Source organism: Stylophora pistillata, chromosome 14 (genome assembly GCF_964205215.1).
Source record: "Stylophora pistillata chromosome 14, jaStyPist1.2, whole genome shotgun sequence".
Taxonomy (NCBI): Eukaryota; Metazoa; Cnidaria; class Anthozoa; order Scleractinia; family Pocilloporidae; genus Stylophora; species Stylophora pistillata.
In genome coordinates this window covers 2,734,730-2,754,754 of record NC_142532.1, presented here as the reverse complement: position 1 = coordinate 2,754,754, position 20,025 = coordinate 2,734,730, and the positions used below count along the sequence as shown (strand labels likewise).

Below are 20,025 nucleotides of genomic sequence, written 5' to 3'. Positions count from 1 at the left end.
GCAATAAAGTAGGTAGCAAGTTAGTATCATCCAAATAGCAAAAGCTAATCTAGTGGATGACCCCTAATTATAAGATACATTTAAGGGAAAGCAAGGCTAAGAATGAATATTTTTTCTTTTTTTTTTTAAATAAAAAAAGAAATAAAAGTTTATGTTTAGAGCCATTCCCAAAAGATTTCAATATCAGTTTAGTGTTTATTTTCTGTTATTTTGTCCCACCAAAAGCCATTTTTTAAAATTAATTTTGGTAGTTGTCTCGGGCAAAATTACTTGAAATTGAAAACAATGAAACGGCTCAACTTTGCATGAATATCATGATTCCATTGAGAGCGGATGTTTTTCAGCAAGGCTGGTTTCATTGCTTTGACGTTTTCGTACAAAAATAAGGAATAAATTACAAATTACTTTAATTGAAATCACACAGATCGATTCGATTTTGCTGCTCTGAATTTGGTTCGGCAGTCGAATTTAACCTGTTCAACCTTTGAACTAAGCCTTAAATGGCTACCTATGAAATTGCCCAACAGTGTGCGTTTTCAGTTTAATAACACCGATTTTTTCCTAACGTACAGCACAAACAAGTAATCCAATAAAGGCCGAGTTAAGTTAAGGATAAATATCACGCGTGTTTTCAGATTGAAATTGTATTCGCTGGGCGACTCGGGTAACTCTGACTTCTGAAAACCAGGGTGACATTTATATTTATAACATAACCAAAGTAAAGCGCGCGCTCTGATTGGTCAATTTAGCGTCCCCCATTTGCCCATGGGTGTACGCTGCTGACGTGAGCAAATGCAAAGACTATTTTTCCGCGCGCGCTTGTTTTTTCTGGTCACGTAAGACTTGTTAAATAAAAGGGAACTCTTTAGTTACAATGTATTAATGTTATGTTATAAAACAAATGGTAAACACCACAGCGTACACTATTGAGTTATGGATGCACACGGGAGGTTTGCTAAGCACTCAAGAAGCTAGAGTGGCTCTCGGCTATCGCCTCGAGCGACTCTTACGCTTCTTTCGTGCTTAGCAACCTCCCGCGTGCATCCATAACTCAATAGTGTACGCTGTGGTGTTTACCATTTGTTAATTAAATTTCACGTCGCCATATGAAATTACCAACACATACATTTTTCTATGTGGTTGAATTGGTACGAATTTCATGAAAGAATGAAATGGTTGTCAAGGGAATGAATTCCGAAAGCCCAAGAGGGATATTTTACAGTAAGATTCCCGCACGGCCCCAACCTTCAATATACATAGAGTTCTTGGCGAAAACGATGGATTGCCTTAGGGATTATGCACCAATCAATGTCTTGCCCCAACGGGGGGAGCCCGGGCACACACGGGCTATTGACAAAATAACTTTGCCTGGGGGAGGGGCTGTAACCTTTTATTGACACAGGGCTCACCCCAGGGTAGGGTTTATTGACCATTTCATCAGAGAAGGACTGGGAAAGAGAGAGTCAAGTTGGCATATATCAAAATGGCGGCTTTCGCGCCAACTACGTCAACAGAAGTAAAAAAGGTCAGAAAAAACTTAAATACATTCAGCTTGTTTATTTTTCATTTTTTAATAGCCAGTACAATAAGTTTTCATTCAATGTCTACACATTCTGTGCATTTATAAATAGGAAAAAAAGTTAAAGTTGAAACTTTATTTGACAGTCTCGCTCGTGGCATACTCCTCAACTTCTGTTGAGGAAATATCTCTCAGTGTCCTGGTATTCCTTAGATAAATCAAACATGTATCTTTCCTCCTTGTGTGGGGCCCACTGTCATTCTAATAAGGCCCCTCAGAGGGGCTTATTGACAATTTTTTTTCAAAAATGTCAGTAGCTCCTGGGTATGCCTGGGCTCCCCCCCGTTGGGGCAAGACATTGATTAGTGCATTACGGCTTCGGGCAAGAGTTCCATATAACCCCATACATTAATTATGCATTGAGTGTTACCAAGAAACCTTTATATTTAGTCTTTATGAAATGGAATGCATAATTAATTATGGGGTTATATGGAACTCTTTACCGGCTTTGTTTTAAAATGCTACGAGGTTGTGTGGAAATCTTACCGATTTCGCATTCACGGTCGATCGTTTAGAGCAGTTTAGAGGCAACGTCTAATACTACGCTCTGCCTCTGATGGAACCAAAAAACTTTCTCTTCTAACATTTTCAGTCTTACCGGTCGAAATTCAGTTAACATGAGCTTTATTCCGCGGTAATTCACTTCCAAATATGCTTCTCTTCAGTCAGGTTATCGTCGTTGTTGTATCTCATGTCCGCCATCTTGAATCATTCCCATAGTGCACTGTAGGGACAGAGCATAATAATAAAATGCTACGTGAGAGGATATGCGGTCAACAACACGGGTTCAAGTGTCCCCGGTCTTAAAATTTAGCGAAATTAGCGGAATAATAAGGGCTGACTTTTAAAACCGAGGAACTCTGGTTTCGTCGAAGGCATTTTCCTATTTCCAGAGGTTTTAAGGAGAAAATTAATTTTTGACAATTTTTAGGGGGTGTACCATGGTTTTGGAGGTTGTTCTGTAAAAGAAAAGTGACAAGGAAAACAACGCTTCGAAGCAACAGAATAGGAAATCAACCATGCGAACGACTCAAAATCCGTGTTTCCGCGGCAAAACCTAGCGCATAAGTATACGCTATTCAGCTCTGTCCACTGTAAGATATATAGAGAGCGTCGTACGCGCATGACTTCTCGCCGTACCCGCGTGACTTCTCGCTGTACCCGCGTGACAGTCTAAATCCCCGGCGCCACCTAGAGTCTATCAGTCAGAGTTACACCTTGAACGTTTGCTCCTCATTGGTTAAGTTTAATTTTTTTTTTCTTTCACCCATTATCACTCTCATTTGTCTTTTTTTACGTTATCTTTATAAAATCACTTTTGACTTGTTTGCTCGTCCAAATGTGTTACCTAACTATATTAATCTTTATCAAAATTGGGTGTGAGAAGTACAAAGTTGACAAAGACTTATTTGAGGTAAAATGTAAAAACCGGTGAGGAATTACCACAAATTAACGCGAACAATTCCCCCTTTTTATATAGAAACTAAATGTTTTCCAGTGCGCTTTCTGTTTCATCGCCGTGTCGCTCCTGTACTTCGCTCGAAGTTCCTTGTGCGTTCCCGTAGCTTTGCCGCAATTTCTTGCCTGTATGTGTACCGTTTTCTGCTGCGCTTTTCCAAAATGCATCAGCAATATCTAAGGTATGTATTAGTTGTTCACTATGGCCGTGCAAACAAATGAAGGATAAATGGTCTTGCGTCGTAATCCTTAGCAGGCAGACCTGCTGTCGCTGTTGCATTCTTATTACAGTCGTGGTTTCAATGAGAACAAACTAAAGAGCTGCAGAGCGCAGCTTCTTCCCCTAACCACAGTAGTCCAACGATCGGTCAGCATTTAGTGACGACACCTTGCTATTCTCCTAGACAACGTATGACCGATCTGAAGAATTTAAACAAGACCTTGAATCACCATAGCCCCTTCTTTGTATGATGATAATGATATACATAAGGAGTGCGCAAGCGCTCAAACTCTAGTCCTACGCTGACAAGCCGGTCCATTAGTATCCAGTCCTCCCCTCCCCAGGTGTTTTTATTGATCCCGAATCCCCCGGCACGATCCCAATCCGACTTGTATAATCCTATTATCCCGTAACCATACACTTGCCACAGTCCGACCAAGTTTGCTGGATTAGCACCACAAGCCAATTGAACAATGATTGGCGTGTACACCATTCGACCTTCGATGCAATGCTGAGAAGAAAAATAGAACATGAAACGAACCATTAAACCACTGAACACTCAAAATCATCTTCGTAATCGTCCCCTCCAAGAAATCAGTAGGGAGCTTTAGCAACGACGACGGCGACGGCAACGACGACGGCAACGGCAACGAGAACGGCAGAAAACAATAGGCTTAATGAACAAAAACAATCGCCCTGCACGTGCGTTTAACATTTTGGTACATTTCTTTGCCGTTCTCGGAAAAAAACAACGTAAAATAACCAAACTTTAGGTTTTCTCGAGAACGTGAGCGCATGACGGTTAATTTTTCTTTCTTTCTCCTTACTTTAACGCCGTTCGTAGTGATATAGTCCCTGAATAGTTCGCCAGCATTTTCCGAGTGAAACACATCGGAATAACCTCGAAAGAGTTACAAAAACGAAAAGTTAGATTTCGACACGACGTTTTCGTTGCCGTCGCCGTTGCTAAAACTTCCTAATAGAGAGATTAAGCACCACGTATTTTTTTCCCGCGAACGGCAGAGGGTCACGTGACCTGACATTTCCCGCGTTTGCCGTTTCTACTCTACGTATTTTTTTCCCGCGAACGGCAGAGGGTCACGTGACCTGACATTTCCCGCTTTCGCCGTTTCTACTCGAGGAGGACATTTTTCACGTCTGTAGGGAACGCGAAAACGTGAGTATTTGCAGCCAATTTTCCCGACTATTTCTACATTTTGATCGCTTCCTTTTATAGCTAAGCTTCGTTTATCATCTCACTTCGATATGAACTGCTTGTAAAGCTAAAACAGTTCAAATTCAAGCGGAAAATACATTACTTCTTTGTATCCATTATTTCTAGTCGCAGTGAATGGAGAACGAGAACATTTGTTCTGCCGTGTCGTCGGGAAGCAGACGAACATCGCGGACGGAACGGCAAACGACAAACGGCTAGCCGACGTTCAGCGTTCGCCGTTTTCGCGGTGCTTAATCTCACAAATGTTCGAAGGGCGGATAACGCCAACCGCTGGATACCGACTTCTTTTTTTTTTATAACACTTTTCCCCTGGTCAACCGGTTATTGTTCTTTCTTAATGCTATCATCAACTGTAACATTTTTCTCTATCTAAACTTACTTTTCTGACGCTGTTGATGAATGGCGCGGCGATATCAAGATGAAGATCTATCATAACAATAATACTGTGCGGGTTTGATATGAGATTTATTGCCTCAGTAAAGGAATGCGTCCGTGAATATTTCCCATCCTCCCTTCGAAACATGTACTTTGTTAGAGAACTTTCCTTTAAAACCTTTTCCAAGTTGATGTCAGAGCTGTTGTAATCGTAAATTACAACATGAAGATTCTGATCGTTCGTTTCACGTACAATCTTCTCAACGTTTTTTATAAAATGATGAAGCCATCTGCCAAGATTTTTCGCGGTTGCCACCAGATAAACGTCAACCGTTCTATTCCATTGAAAGCCCGTGGGATAACAGAGTTTCTTTTCTCCGTTGGGCATGAACACGAATTCAGATAAAATCACTTTGTTGTTGCTTTTTAGATCGAGCAGTTCAACTTCGATCAGATATCGGTTGCCTCTTCTTGGATCTGTTTTTCGTTCCACATTTCTTATTTCATTCAGTTCAAACCTCCTATTAAAGAAACAGTAACCAGTATTATCACATCGCTCGCAGCGCCCAAGATAAAGTGAATCCCGTGTTCTGATTGGCTACCCGAGCGGGCAAGATGGGCCCATCCTGCCCGCACGGGATAGCCCGCATTGATCCCGCGCATGAAAAAAATAAAATTAGAACTACGTTCGTAAAACTTGGACAATTTCGGCGATAGAAACGGAAATAAAAGGCAGAAGATAGTCAAAACAAAGAAAACAGAAACGACTCTCGTGAGTTTGTTGTGCTACAAAACACAGTTGGCTTTCTTTCCAGGCTCTCGAAGTAAATAAGTCATTCCTAATTCTTATTAAAGTGAAATCTTTTTGCGATATTATAAATCCTTTATTAACCAAGCTTGTTCAGTCAAGATGGCGGATATTAGCCTCGTTCTTTTTTCGCATTTTTGTGGACCCCGACTTCTTCTTGGTCCATAAAAATGCGAAAAAAAGAACTTGGCCAATATCCAGCCATCTTGACCTCACGCTTGGTTAATTAACAATTATTCCACGAGCGCGCGTTGGATATGAGATGATAACCGGATGTTACAATGTACAGATATTAGATTATGGTATATTGGCTCAAATACCATAATGGCTAAGCCAATAAAAAGTCTTGAATTGCATTATCCAATAATCCAGTTTTTAATAATGATGCATATATCATGCGTAACTAACAACCCCATCAGGCCTATACTCAACTCTGGTTTCTGTAACATGAGGCAAGTATTTCTACTCCCCCCTGAATGGGATGCTGGTCCATCACAGGGTTACCCCCCTGCAATAATGTCGTCAGTACCCATTTACACCTGGGTGAAGGGAAGCACTGTGAGAATAAAGTATCTCGCCTAAGAACACAATAAAATGTTCCAGGTCAGGGCTCAAACCCAGACCACTCGATCAAGAGTCCAGTGCACTTACCATTAGGCCACCACACCTCCCCACTGCTGTTATTAACACTATCCCTATCATTTCATAGGTTTCAATGAAAGGCAGTTACCTGTAATTCACTGTCACCTATAAGGCTTGTGAGCAGGCTCTTGAGTTTGAGTTTTACCTCACAGAGCTCTTCTGGGCATCACAGCCTATGGCACCAACGGCAGGCACTCATGGATAAACTTATTGAAACCCCTTTGTCATCATCATCATTAACTATCATTCTAATTATCATTATGTATTGATCAATTCAAAGCTTCAACATCTTTACCCCCAGGTAACCCCCCTTGGCATTTGAACTTAAGGATTAGCTGGTTCAAATTCCTACTTCTCCCCCCCCCCCAGCCAAAATTCTTTATCAAACAATGTTGTAGAATGTAGCAAATTAAAGTAACTTATTAGGTTCTGATACTGTTGGTTGTAACCATTATTTTACAATGTGAAAATTGTATTTAGAAGCAATTCACTCTCCTAAGCAGACTCTTTATTTACTCCACTAAACCACATGTATTAGACATCAGAAAGAATAGACAATTCCAGTTCAAATGCCCCACCCCACCCTGGTAAGGTACAGATTTCCCACCCAGCTGGGCAAAGAGGATTGTCAAATGTTCACCGATTGCTGAGGAGGGGGGGAGGGGACATTGAAGCTTTGAATTGCTCAGTGCATATCCATTATCAGAAATACTATCACCACCATTCGCACTTCTAATGTCATCATCATTATCATCATCATTATTAACTGGGGCTCATGCCAAAAATCATATTCAACACCACAACTTTATTTGTTTTGTTTTAATTGACAAGTTCTCATCAAATTAATCATCAAATACCTTTTCTAACTCACTATTTCAATTTAAATATAACAGCTAAATTGCAATTTTCTTACCTTGGTTCTTTACTGTGGAGCCCCTTCATGAAGATGTTAACAACCTCTTTGGTCTCATTTTCACCAAGTGGATAAATCCATTTTTTTTGGTCTCTGAGTTGTTCATGTTCAGGAAACGGGTAAATAAATGAGTGAACAACACGATGTGTGACTGCTTCATATCCCCATATTGTATGATCCAAAGTGTAACTTGGTTTATACTCACAATACGGTAAAACATTTTTTACTTCCTCGTGTGATAAGCAGCTCATTTGGCTTGGTGATTTGAAATATATTGTTTGATTCCTTCGCCGAGCACAGGCTTGAGAGTCTGGTATATCTTCATCATAAATATTAAAAATACCTAAGCTGTTGTCATCCATAATTGGAGATAAAAAGGTCGAGTTTATGATTTCAAAACCCGAGCTACTTGGAGTTTTCCACAAAAGTTGTAACTTGTTCATTCTGTGAACACAAATGGCGACTATGTCGATGAAATATTTTCCCCCAGCCACTAGATCAATTGCTGAAGAAACTTGAGAGTCTGATTTGTTTTGAGGAAGTTTCCCAGGGTCTAAGGATAGGATCATCGCTTCTTTCCGATCCGTGTTGTTGCCAAGATAGACTTCAGCACTGCAAAATTTAACCATGAAAAAAAATACCCCAGATTCGTTGGGGTTTATAAATCCAATCAATCTCATTCCCGTCGCTTGGGTCAAACTGCCCGTAATCACAGTTCGTTTCAGAACAACTCTTTGGTCTGGAGCTCTTGGAAACATAGGAAAATAACACAAAATTTCTAAGTTTTCCGCACAAGTATCTGACCACAAATACAAGTTTAAGAAACCTAACATGTCGGGTGCTTTAGAAGATTCCTCCTTCGGCGTTTGCAGATAAAAACCAGTCGCATTTTCTTTTAAGACTGCCGCTTTGACTCTATTGTTAAATATACTGGAAAATTTTTGAAATTTAACAAACGTTAGAAATTCAAATACCAGGAACAAAACGACTCCCACTTTCACGATTTTTCGTTTCCATAAAAGCTCCAATGTAGTTCGCACTTGATAAATTGATCTCATTTTGCGCGAGTCAAGTTAAACCAGACTTTGAAAAAAATTTTCGCTGCCTATGTGGCAACTGAACATGACATCCACTTACAGCCTTGACCTTTAGCTGCTCTTTTTCTAAGCAGATTAATTGAATATACATTCCACCAAAGAATGAAATGGTTACCAAGGGAATTACAGCAGTTCCAAGGGCAAGTAATACATGGCAGTCTCGATTTTGACTCCCTGTTACCCAGTCTCCATATCGACTCCCTGTTACCCAGTCTCCATATAGACTCCCTGTGTTGTAGCATTGCAGTTGTGTCTTCCGTTGCAGTTATGTCCTCACAACTAATAACCAATAGAATGTGGTTTTATTTCTTCCAATCAAAAGGCGTTGTGAACGTGTCTGTTGCTTGTCACTTCCCAACTAGGGGAGGGATGCAATGTAAAAATATTAATTGAAAGAAGATCGTTAAGATTTCCGCGCTCGAGGGTTAAGAATTTCACGGGATATCCTTCTTTCATGAGCTATCCTTGGTGTCGTTTGGGACACTTCGGATTGGTGAAAGATTAAGATTCTGGTTGCGTTTTTAAGTGCGAATTATTGGCGAAATTTTCTTCGATACGTTGGAAAGCTTAGGAAGACGAGAATTTGACATTCCCTCGTAGCTTCGATTCCCTTATTAGTTTGGAGTGCGTTGGTGATCGAAGTTGTGCTTTTCTATCGGAACTAGTACGGTAAGGTAAGGTTTCGGTTGCACTTCATGCTAGTATTTTTGTTAAATTTAAATATTACAACCATTCTTCAAAGATCGCGTTCAAGTTTCGGGCTAAATACTTTCAGATGTATACCGATAAAGCGTCCGAGTAACTACTAACCTGGATTCATTGAATCCTTCTGTGTCCAGGGATGAATTTTTTTTTATTATTTTGTTTGGGACATGCAAAAGTAGATGATACATAATTAAAAAACGAGACAGATCTCCGTGTTTCAATGACCGAAAATTTGTGATTTTCTTCCAGCCTCATTATAATTTTTATTATGTTACATGTAGCAATCTCATAGTGTCTACATTGATGGTTATTATGGAGACAATTGAAGACATGTATTCATTGTAATTATATGGGACTACGCAAAAATTCAACCTCTGGTATGGTTGATGTCAAACATCATATATCCTGGAAAGCTAACTCACAAACTGTTGACACGTATGATGAAGATCTGGTATCTTTTATAAAGGATAGGGTGCTCTCTCCCATGCTCTCCAGCAAGAAACAGTTGGGTTACAATGCAATAAATCATTCTCTTTGCTCGCCCAGAAGAGGACAGATTTGCAGCAAAACTACTCTTCACTTAATAATATTTGCTTTTTGATTGAAATTAGTGGCAGACGTAAGCCACTTTCTTTCTTTTGATCTATTTAGAATAAAGCCCTTTGAACTAAATCATAAGGAATATGATAATAATATGCATGTTATATGATACCACACTTAACATACTTTTTCAACTATGTGTTTTCAATATTGAAATGAAATAAATACTAATTCATGCACAATTGAATACTTAATTCAGTAGAGACTATTGCCTATTATTAGCAATTATTGCTCCTACATGTGTTAGCAAGAACTTGGTCTTGTTGACTTTCATTGTGAGCCTTTGGTGATCCATATATTAGGGGAGACACTCGCTGCAACTATCTTTGCAAAGAAAATACCAATCAAGAATTGGTTAGATATTCTAGTCTTCTCGGATAGGGACGAATAAATGGAGGTCCCGTCTCCTGCAGGGTTAGGGGCAGGTGACGTTAATTTCCCACGCACGAGATCACTGTGTGATGGATGTCCTCCCCTGGGGTGGGTTGGGTGGGTAACAGCGCTTTGGACAATTAGTGGATTTTAGCGCTATATAAATAAAATTATTATTATTTATTATTAATTATTTTCACCCTTACTTAATTTCATACATACAGGCATGGATGACAACCAGCAGCAAAGCAAAGTAAACGAAAGTGCTAATGAGGTGGTAAGTTCTATTGTAAACATTTTCTTGGAAAACTATGCACTAGTTATAAAAAGGTAAATGTTGTGATTAATTTTTGTCCTTGGTATAAGCATAATTTTCCTTTGGTTTTGTTAATGATATGAATGAAAATGCATTTTGTGTAAAGAAAGATAAAATGTAGCTCCTAAAGTGTATGTTATGATGAGATGATGTGTCACCATCAATTTGGCCTCAGCTATTAAAAGTAAAAGAATTAAACTAAGGATTAAACTGAACCACAGCATACCTATACTAAACCCTCATTTTAATGGTATCAATATTATTATTTTTCTGGTGTTCACCCAATAGATTCAATCCACTGACAGACAAATATGGCACCTGTACATTTTACCATTACTCTTAGGCTAAGGCACATTTAGAAAGCAATATTTCTCAAAACAACAACGTATGCAAGGTTTAAATTTTTCAGACCTTTACTGCTTGTTTTTATGAGTGGTTCCAGGATTTTCTTGCACAAAGAGGTCTGGTTGAGTGTAGCAGTCGCCATATTTTTCAGTATGATGGTTTCACAGTAACTGTTGCATGAAGTAATGTACCCTTCTCCAATATTAACTTTGCAAACTTGTCACTGACAAAGAGCTAGTTCATGATTAGACACTGATCACTTCATTGATTGCCATGCTCTACATTTATCGTTGAAGTATCACCATATTTATCTGTGTATAAGTCGACTCTTTATGACGGAAAAATTAGCCCAAAAAATCACTCTCGTCTTTTACACAGATCATAGAATGATAAAGACCTGACCCAAGCAATCCAAGAAATTAGCATAACAATTGCCTGAAGTCCATTAGGAAAACCAGGTTCACAAAACAAGTTCTAATTTTGTTCAAGTTTTGTCAGTTTTCAGTGCATTCTTCATCGATGAAAAAGTTTGAAATAATAAATTTTATGTGGCTTAAACAGAAACCTAGTGGGGCTGATTTCTATTGTATCTTCTGATTTGTAGAGCAGACAATTTTCCTTACAGCTTTGGTGCTGAATTCTCATTTTCAGCAAATGATTACAGTAACTTAGTGACCTGGCAAATGCTGTTTTCTTGTGCGGTCTTGTTTGTTACGTGCGTGGACCATCTATGTTAAATATTGTGTAGTTTCCAAGCTGGCCGTGTTTTCATCAAGCAATCCTTCGAAGCTCTTTGGTGTTCCTTTAGTCTACTAAATCTCCTTTCAAAAGGTTATTTAAATGCATGAAGATTTCATTTTCAAAACGATTTACAAAAGATGGGGAATTACTTCTCCAGTAAATCGAAGTGGTTGTATATGCTTAAATCATGAATCGTGGGGATGTAAACAAGTGCTACTAAACTTCACAGCACATGGTTACATTTTGCTCTGCAGTTTTTTTTAATTCAGCGTGTTTTCAATACATTCTCAGAAATAAGAGATCAACCATATGGGAAATTTCTGTCGGTCTGAATTTTTCTTTACTAGAAATAATGAAAAATCTGATTTTCAACCTTGAAAATGGGGGTCAACTTATACATGGATAAATACGGTAATTAACTCCTTCACTATCAGTAATTGCATTAAAGATTCTGTGTTAGAAATCACAGCACCATATCCCAAAATCTAATGTTGTCCTCAGCACAATTTCATTTTTTGAGCAAGGCAAAGCTAAAAATCAATCAAGGGCCACACAGACATCACAGAGACAACATTGCTATGTATAATGTTTATGTACTCAGATAGGTAAAAGCTACTCTATTCATTAATTCAATGTCAATACTCTCCCTCATAGTAAAGTAAGTAAAGTCTGTTTACGAGCCTAGTGGCCCATTAGGCCGGAGCTTAACTTAGGTTTCTGTAGCATGAAGCTACTAGGAGTATTTCTACCTCCCCCTGGATGGGATGCTAGTCCATTGCAGGGTTACCCCCAGCATTAAATTGCCGGTACCCATTTATACACCTGGGTGGAGAGAGGCACTGTGAGAGTAAAGTGTCTTGCCTAAGAACACAACACAATGTCCCGGCCGGGACTCGAACCCAGACCACTCGATCCAGAGTCGAGCGCACTAACCATGAGGCCACCGTGTCTCCACATACTCTCCCTCATAGTAGCCATAATTTTTAGCCAACTTGGGAAATAGCAACCAAAAATGGACCCTTTTTAGACATCCAAACTTTTAAATTTCAAGGGGAAGGTTCCCCAGACTTTGCCATCCAAGTGGGAATAAATGGCTGCCACACTGTCATTTTGGTCCCTCCTAGCTGCTCAAATGTTGTCCCTCCTTTCCACAATCTTACCAAAGCCTCCATATGTGTAGTAATAAAAACACTGAAGTGAAGAGTGCTATCTCAGGAAGAGATGATGATCATGCACACTATTAATAGAGTCATCCTAGCAGATGTTTGGCGAGGTATTGCATTCTTTGCTCAAAATCTAGTTTACATAGACCTGGGAAAAAAAGAATGGGGTGTAGCAGTCATTCAGGTCGGTTAATTGCTCCAAGCTCTAGTTTTATACCACTGCTCATTTGGTTATCTTTCTTGCCAATACTCTTTTTGGTTATTTGGGTTTTCTTGGAAACTCAGGCTCTTGCCATTGAGAAGAAGCATGATATGTGTTTACAAAATTAAAAGCAAAGAAAAGTGAAAAGAAATTGGAGATTAACAGGATGGTATCAAAGACTGGTATAATTTTTTTTTTTGCAGGGGGGTAGTTTTTTATTTTTGAATCAGAGTTTTAGCCTAAGTATGTCTAACTTTCTACACTTGTTGTTTAGTCTTGTGATTTCTTACTTTAAGAAGTAACTAAAGGTAAAATTTTTTGAATTTTTTTTTTTTTACAGCCAATTTAGTCTGTCAATGGAAAGTAAACACAAAATAATGATGGTAAGGAACAAATTGCTTGCACTATAAATTATTGAAAGTAATCTGCACTCTCCATATTTGTTATTTTTAATTGACATGCTTTGCACAGGTGTTGTGTGATGAGTGTGAATAAGACTGTGCAGCGAATTAGCTCGTGCTGCAGCATCCCATATCCAATAAATTCAATAGAAGACCCTTCGGTCATTTCTCGCCTTATTGGATCTTGACACGTCCTTAAAAGAAAAGTTGCTTGAGACATATTTTTATCGTAAACATTTTTGAAGCTTTCTTCTGTTATATAGTTTGCTAAGATTTTAGTGAAACTACTGTAGTGTGCAAACAGTTTTTTTCCCGAAGGACACCCGCAAAAGTGGGAAGTAACCTTGAGCTTGTTGCATGCGATTAAGTCATATCATATAAATCTGCCCTAAAAATGAAAAATTTACATACTTTTATATATTGAAGTGAATGCTCTGATACACAGTGGCTTTAGCCTCTGCATATCCTCTTATGTTTTTTTCTGAATACCTGGGAGCCGAGCAAACTGGTAACCACCCATATTCTCTCGTTCTCTTTAAAATAGGATTGTTGATCAATTTTTTCGGAGTTGGCTACCATGGCTCAAGATGGAGGACCACGCGGTGAGATAAACTAATTTCTTCTCTGCCATCCTGAGAGGGTTTCTCATACTTTCAGAATAGAACAGAATTTTGGCTAACCAAACAACTCAACAGGAAATTGTCCCTTTTAAATTGAATGTTCTAAGGGAGTTCTTGAAGTTGCTTTGAGGTTTATCACCTATCATGAAATAAAACCAGTGAACAAGGCTGTTATGAATTACACACAACTTCAGATGAGGGTGTCTGGTGTAGTTAAGTACTGGTGCATTTCATCCCTGAGAAGCAATCAAACTACTGTTTTCTCACTTATAACATTACTTAAACATTAATAATCAGTGACTTAATAGGTGTCAGGCATATAAAAGAATATTGGCACGGAAAGAGGTACTCTCCCTAATGGTTCATGTGCACATTCTAGGGTGAACGTTATTGTATCTCTAGTATGAACATTGGTGGTGATATTTTTGACAAAGGCCATCACTGGACGGCCATGTTTACGGATTTTGAAGGAAGTATTAAACCACAGAGGCTCAAGGCTAAACAGCTTTGTAAAATGTCGTATATTGATATTACTAAGTGAAACATATCTTATGTTTTGAAGAGCATGTGATTAACATAGACTGGCTGGAACAAGAAATAGTTATGGAAGAGCAGCTGGAAAGAGGAAGAGAAGAACAAAGAAAAAGGGAGGAGCAAACGAAAAGAGAGAAACAAAGAAAGGGAGAAGATCATTTTTCCGACACATACCTATACTTAAGTTATCCATTTTAAAATTTTCAACCTATATATATATTTCACACAGTAATTCCTCTTTTTTTCAAATATGTGAATTCATAATCTCTTGGAAAACTACTCTATCAGGGATATAAATTTAATGTATATTGTTTCTATTTTTATTTTTAAGTGAGCTTAATGATCTTGTTTATAGGACAGCCATATTAGTACGTCAATGTCATCGGAAGACATTAAATATTTGGAAGAGGAACTTAAAACTTGTCCTTTGCTTACATAGATTTTTCTTTTGTGAAGCCCTACTAAGTGACTATTGATGTCATGTTAAGTTCTCCTTCGGTTCCACAAGTAAACAGGCAGCACGTTGGAATGGGACGACAGTAGTTCATCCTAAGTCACCAAGGGCTTCTTTTGCAATGAACCCTTAAATTATTCTGGAATTATAGAGAAAATTCTAGTAACTCATCCTCCAAGTCGAATATATTCCATTGACTTGCCACATATAATCTACTTTACTCCGATTTTCCATTTTTTTTCAATGAGTAGAAAAACGTGGCTCCCACTGACTCGCCATATTCAATCTTTACCCGATTTTCCATTTCTTTTTTTCAATAAATTCTGGAAAAAAGGAGTAAATTCTGAGGATTCACGCTACAAGTGGATAAGACTCTAAGTTCCCATATGCCATCTTTACCCCGATTTTCCATTTCTTTTTTCAGCGGTGAATTCTACGATTAACGCTAATCGTTAGCCCCTTAAATTAAAGCAATACGCAAATGGCTTAATTGTAATTCAAAGTTTTTTATAACGCCGGCCCGCTTTCAGTTATTATTAACTTCTATAGAAACTTAGACACAACGCGCTATGTAATGTACTGTTCCTCTTTAATTGTAATCATTCCCTAAAGAAGTCTGAATTGGGGTCGAAACGCGTCCGAAATAAACAAGAGCCATGCTCTTGAAATAAATGAGAAGCTTACAACTACAAAAAGTGTTTCTTTGTGCGGCTCTCTAGTCTTAGTCAAATGGAAGATAGAAAAAATTCAACATTTAAAAAATGCTTGTGTTCTTAGTGAATTCTAGAAAAGCGGGATAAATTCTGAGAATTCGTCTTTCGAGTGGGATAGATCTTAAAGAGCCAAATCCAATCTTTAACCCGATTTTCCATTTTTTTTTTTCAATGTACTCTAGAAAAACGGGATGAATTTTGAGAATTCGGCCCACAAGTGGCTAATACCTTTGGTTCTCGTATGCCATCTTCACTCCGATTTTTCATTTACTCAGTGAATTTTAGAAAAACGAGGTAAATTCTGAGCATTCATGCTACAAGTGGATAATACCCGAAGTTCCCATATGATATCTTTACCCCGATTTTCCATTTTTTTTTCAACAAATTATAGAAAAATGGGTTAAAATCTAAGAATTCATCCTCCAAATTAAATAAGATCCCAAGTTGCTTATACAGGCTTCAACCCGATTTTCCATTCTTTTTTTTCAATGAATTCTGGAGAAACGGGATTAATTCTAAGAATTCATCAGCAAGTAGCTAACACGCTAAGCTCCCATATGATGATCTTTACCCCGATTTCCCATTTGATCAGCGAATTCGAGAAAAATGGGGTAAATCGCCTTCATGTTACGAGTGAATAATACCCGAGGTTCCCCTATGCCCGAATTTCCATTTTTTTTTCCGTGAATTTGACAAAAAACGGGGTAAAATCTAAGAGTTCATTCTCCGAATCATAGATCCCAAGTTGTCATAGCCAATCCTTAACCCGATTTTACATTTTTTTTTTTTCAATAATTCTAGAAAAAAGGAATGTATTTTGAGAATTTGGCCCACAAGTAGCTCATAGTTTCCATATGCCATCTTCACCCTAATTTTCCATTTGATCAATGAATTTTAGAAAAACGAGGTAAATTCTGAGCATTCATGCTACAAGTGGATAATACCCAAAGTTCCCGTATATCTTTACTGCCAATTTTCCATTTTTCAACAAATTATAGAAAAACGGGGTAAAATCTAAGAATCCATTCTCCAAATGAAATAGATCCCAAGTTGCTATATCCTGTCTTCACCCCGATTTTCAACTTTTTTTCAATGAATTTTAGAGAAACGGGACTAATTCTGCGAATTCATCTGCAAGTGGCTAACACGCTAAGTTCCCATATTATGATCTTTACCCCGATTTCCCATTTGATCAGCGAATTCGAGAAAAATGGGGTAAATTCTGAGCCTTCATGTTACAAATGAATAATACCCGAGGTTCCCATATGCCCTAATTTCCATCTTTTTTTCAGTGAATTTTACAAAAAACGGGGTAAAATCTAAGAGTTCATTCTCCGAATTAATAGATCCCAAGTTGCCATAGCCGATTTTCCATAAGTTCCCATATACCATCTTTACCCCGATTTCCCATTTAATCAGCTAATTCGAGGAAAACGGGGTGAATTCTGAGCCTTCATGTTACAAGTGAATAATATTCGAGGTTCCCATATGCTATCTTTACCCCGAATTTCCATGTTTTTTCTTTTCAGTGAATTTGACAAAAAACGGGGTGCAGTCTAAGAGTTTATCCTCCGAATTAAATAGATCCCAAGTTGCCATAGCCAATCGTTAACCCGATTTTCCATTTTTTTCTTTCAACGAATTCTAGAAAAACGGGATGAATTTTGAGAATTCGGCCTCAAGTGGCTAGTACCCTAGGTTCCCATGTGCCGTCGTCACCCCAACTTTCCATTTGATCAGTGAATTTCAGAAAAACGAGGTAAATTCTGAGCATTCATGCCACAAGTGGATAATGCCCGAAGTTCCCATACGATATCTGCCAATTTTCAATTTTTTTTCAACAAATTATAGGAAAACGGGGTAAAATCTAAGAATCCATCCTCCCTGATGAAATAGATCCCAAGTTGCTATATCCAGTCTTCAACCTGATTTTCCATTTCTTTTTTCAATGAATTCAGGAGAAACGGGATTAATTCTGCGAATTCATCCGCAAGTGGCTAACACGCTAAGTTCCCATGTGCCATCTTTACCCCGATTTTCCATTTGATCAACGATCGAATTCGAGAAAAACGGGGTAAATTCTGAGCCTTCATGTTACAGGTGAATATTACCCGAAGTGCCCACATGCTATCTTTATCCCGAATTTCCAATTTTTTTTTCAGTGAACTTGACAAAAAACGGGGTGAAGTCTAAGCGTTCATCCTCCGAATTAATTAGATCACAAGTTGCCATAGCCAATCTTTCACACGATTTTCCATTTTTTATGAATTCTAGAAAAACGGGATAAATTCTACGAATTCATCCGCAAGTGGCTAACACGCTGTTTCCATATGCCATCCGCTTTACCTGGTTTTTCCATTTCATATGCGAATTCTAGAAAAACAGGGTAAATTCTGTGAAATTCATCCTTAAGGTCCCTAAGGTGGAATATATCCTAATGAATTGCCATAGCCATCTTTACCCGATTTTCGATTTGATCATTATGTGAATTTATCGTAAACGGGGTAAATTATGACAAATCCGCCCAAAAGTGCAACAAATCCGACAATAATTTAGAAACAGTACAAAAACAGAGCAGCCGAAAACAGCGGAACCGGACCGTAAAAAAATTTAGAGACAGAAATAAAGAAAGTACAGCTAAAATCAGCGGAACCGTAATAAAATCACATCACAATCTACTACTTCAAATTTTCACAATCTACTACTTCAGATTTTGGCCATACAGCAAAAACCTACGATATTCGAAATAAACAACTGAAGGCCAAACTTCTGTGATTGAAGGAAGACTTCGTGACGCAGACAAATTATCACAACTTTGACCTCTCAGTCGATCTCACCTCCGGCAGATCAGCGAAGCGTCAAAAATATAAAATTAATGCCGACGAACCATAATATATGATCTTCAACTATTAAAGAAAATAAAACAATTGTGATAAGGGTAAAATGTTGTCATTGAAGTCGCAAGTCGAACAATGACGTCTGTAAATAAAGCAAGACTGGAAATAAAGCGTGAACAATAACGCATCCTTTGGTCAAAAGTCGCTTTGTTATTTACGTAGCAAGTTGCTCTTCTACGTTTAGGACATTTAGATTAGAAGATTGATGCGATCACACGGCGTCAACGAAGGAGCGATAGAACTTCAAGGAGAGTAATGTGAGAGATTGCGAACAGCATGTTTTCCTGAGATCAGTTGGAAGTTGCTCATACGTGTCAAATTTTCTACTTATCCCGACCCCCTTGAATGAGCACTTTTGCTTGAAGACATAACTGCAACGGAGCCTCTTAACCAGTCCCAAGCCGCGTGTCGCTCTATAGATCACAGGATGTGATTGGCCATTTTATCACATTACGTCAGAGGACATATCTACAACAAGAGGACAAAAGTGCAACGGTACACCTGTTACCCCTTTGTACTCGTGTAACCATGTGTACCCTGTATACCCTGTGTACCCTGTGTGCCCATGTGTACCCGGTGTACCCTGTGTACCCTGTGCACCCATGTATACCCTGTGTACCCTGAGTACCCATGTATACCCTGTGTACCATGTGTACCCTGTGTACCATGTGTACCATGTGTACCCTGTGTACCTTGTGTAGCCATGTATACCCTGTGTACCCATGTATACCCTTTGTACCCTGTGTACCCATGTATACCCTGTATATCCATTGTACCCTTTGTACCTTGTGTACATTGTACCCTGTGTACCCACGTATACCCTGTGTACACCGAGTACACAGGGTACACAGGATATATAGGGTACACAGGGTACACATGGGTACACAGGATGTATAGGGTACACAGGGTACACATGGGTACACAGGCTATATAGGGTACACAGGGTACACATGGGTACACAGGGTACACATGTTATACATGGGTACACACGGTACACATGGGTACACATGGGTACACAGGATATATAGGGTACACAGGGTACACATGGGTACACAGGATATATAGGGTACACAGGGTACACATGGGTACACAGGGTACACATGTTATACATGGGTACACAGGGTACACATGGGTACACAAGGTATATATGGGTACACAAGGTACACAGGATATACAGGGTACACATGGGTACAAATGGGTACACAGGGTACAATGGGTACACAGGGAGTCTATAAGGAGACTGCCATAACAGTATACATGGGTACATAGGGGTAACAGGGAGTCAATATGGAGACTGCCATGAATTACTTGCCGTTCCAAACGTCCAAGCGAGGGATTCACGGTTAAAATCGACATCGCGACAACGATCGTCTTTTATCACGTTCTGCTGCCGATGGAACCGAAATTATTTTCCTTTTGAAACAATCAGCCTTAATGATCAAAATTCGGTTAATGTGAGCCTTATTCCGAGGTAATATGCATCCAAGGATACTCCTCTTCAGTTGTTATACTGTTGACGTTTCGCAGGTTTTCTCCGCCATTTTGAACCAATCCCAGAGTGCATTGTAGGATACTAGACGCTTCCATGTGGGGCTTCTCAGGGTCAAAAATATTCTTGAAAGTGTTAGAAAAC

At 38.8% G+C, this 20,025-nt stretch overlaps 1 protein-coding gene and 1 long non-coding RNA gene across 4 annotated transcripts; one reads left to right on the top strand and one right to left on the bottom strand.

The window, feature by feature from the left end:
- Positions 1-1,537: 1,537 nt before the first annotated feature.
- LOC111323431 (uncharacterized) lies at positions 1,538-8,511 on the bottom strand. Of its 2 annotated transcripts, none has more exons than XM_088744889.1 (3): positions 7,233-8,511; positions 4,874-5,390; positions 1,538-3,457 (listed from the first exon to the last, which is right to left on the bottom strand). In XM_088744889.1, exons 1-3 carry the CDS (start codon positions 8,288-8,290, stop codon positions 3,413-3,415), a joined length of 1,620 nt encoding a protein of 539 aa, XP_088601015.1. In that variant the 5' UTR covers positions 8,291-8,511; the 3' UTR covers positions 1,538-3,412. The 2 variants fall into 2 exon arrangements, with proteins under 2 accessions (XP_088601015.1, XP_088601014.1); XM_088744888.1 differs by having other exon boundaries at positions 1,538-3,768; positions 7,233-8,510.
- A 166-nt stretch (positions 8,512-8,677) lies between these two features.
- LOC148716102 (uncharacterized) lies at positions 8,678-14,740 on the top strand. Of its 2 annotated transcripts, none has more exons than XR_015995268.1 (5): positions 8,678-8,998; positions 10,231-10,283; positions 13,114-13,156; positions 13,719-13,776; positions 14,357-14,740. It is a non-coding gene; the product is annotated as an uncharacterized LOC148716102 (long non-coding RNA). The 2 variants fall into 2 exon arrangements; XR_015995267.1 differs by having other exon boundaries at positions 8,678-9,003.
- Positions 14,741-20,025: the final 5,285 nt, after the last annotated feature.

Coding starts and splice junctions, on each gene's coding strand:
- LOC111323431 (XM_088744888.1), bottom strand. CDS start 8,290: ATGAGATCAATTTATCAAGTGCGAACTACATTGGAGCTTTTATGGAAA. Junction 5,391..7,232: donor CTCCACAGTAAAGAACCAAG/GTAAGAAAATTG, acceptor TTTCTTTAATAG/GAGGTTTGAACTGAATGAAA. Junction 3,769..4,873: donor TCATCAACAGCGTCAGAAAA/GTAAGTTTAGAT, acceptor TTTTCTTCTCAG/CATTGCATCGAAGGTCGAAT.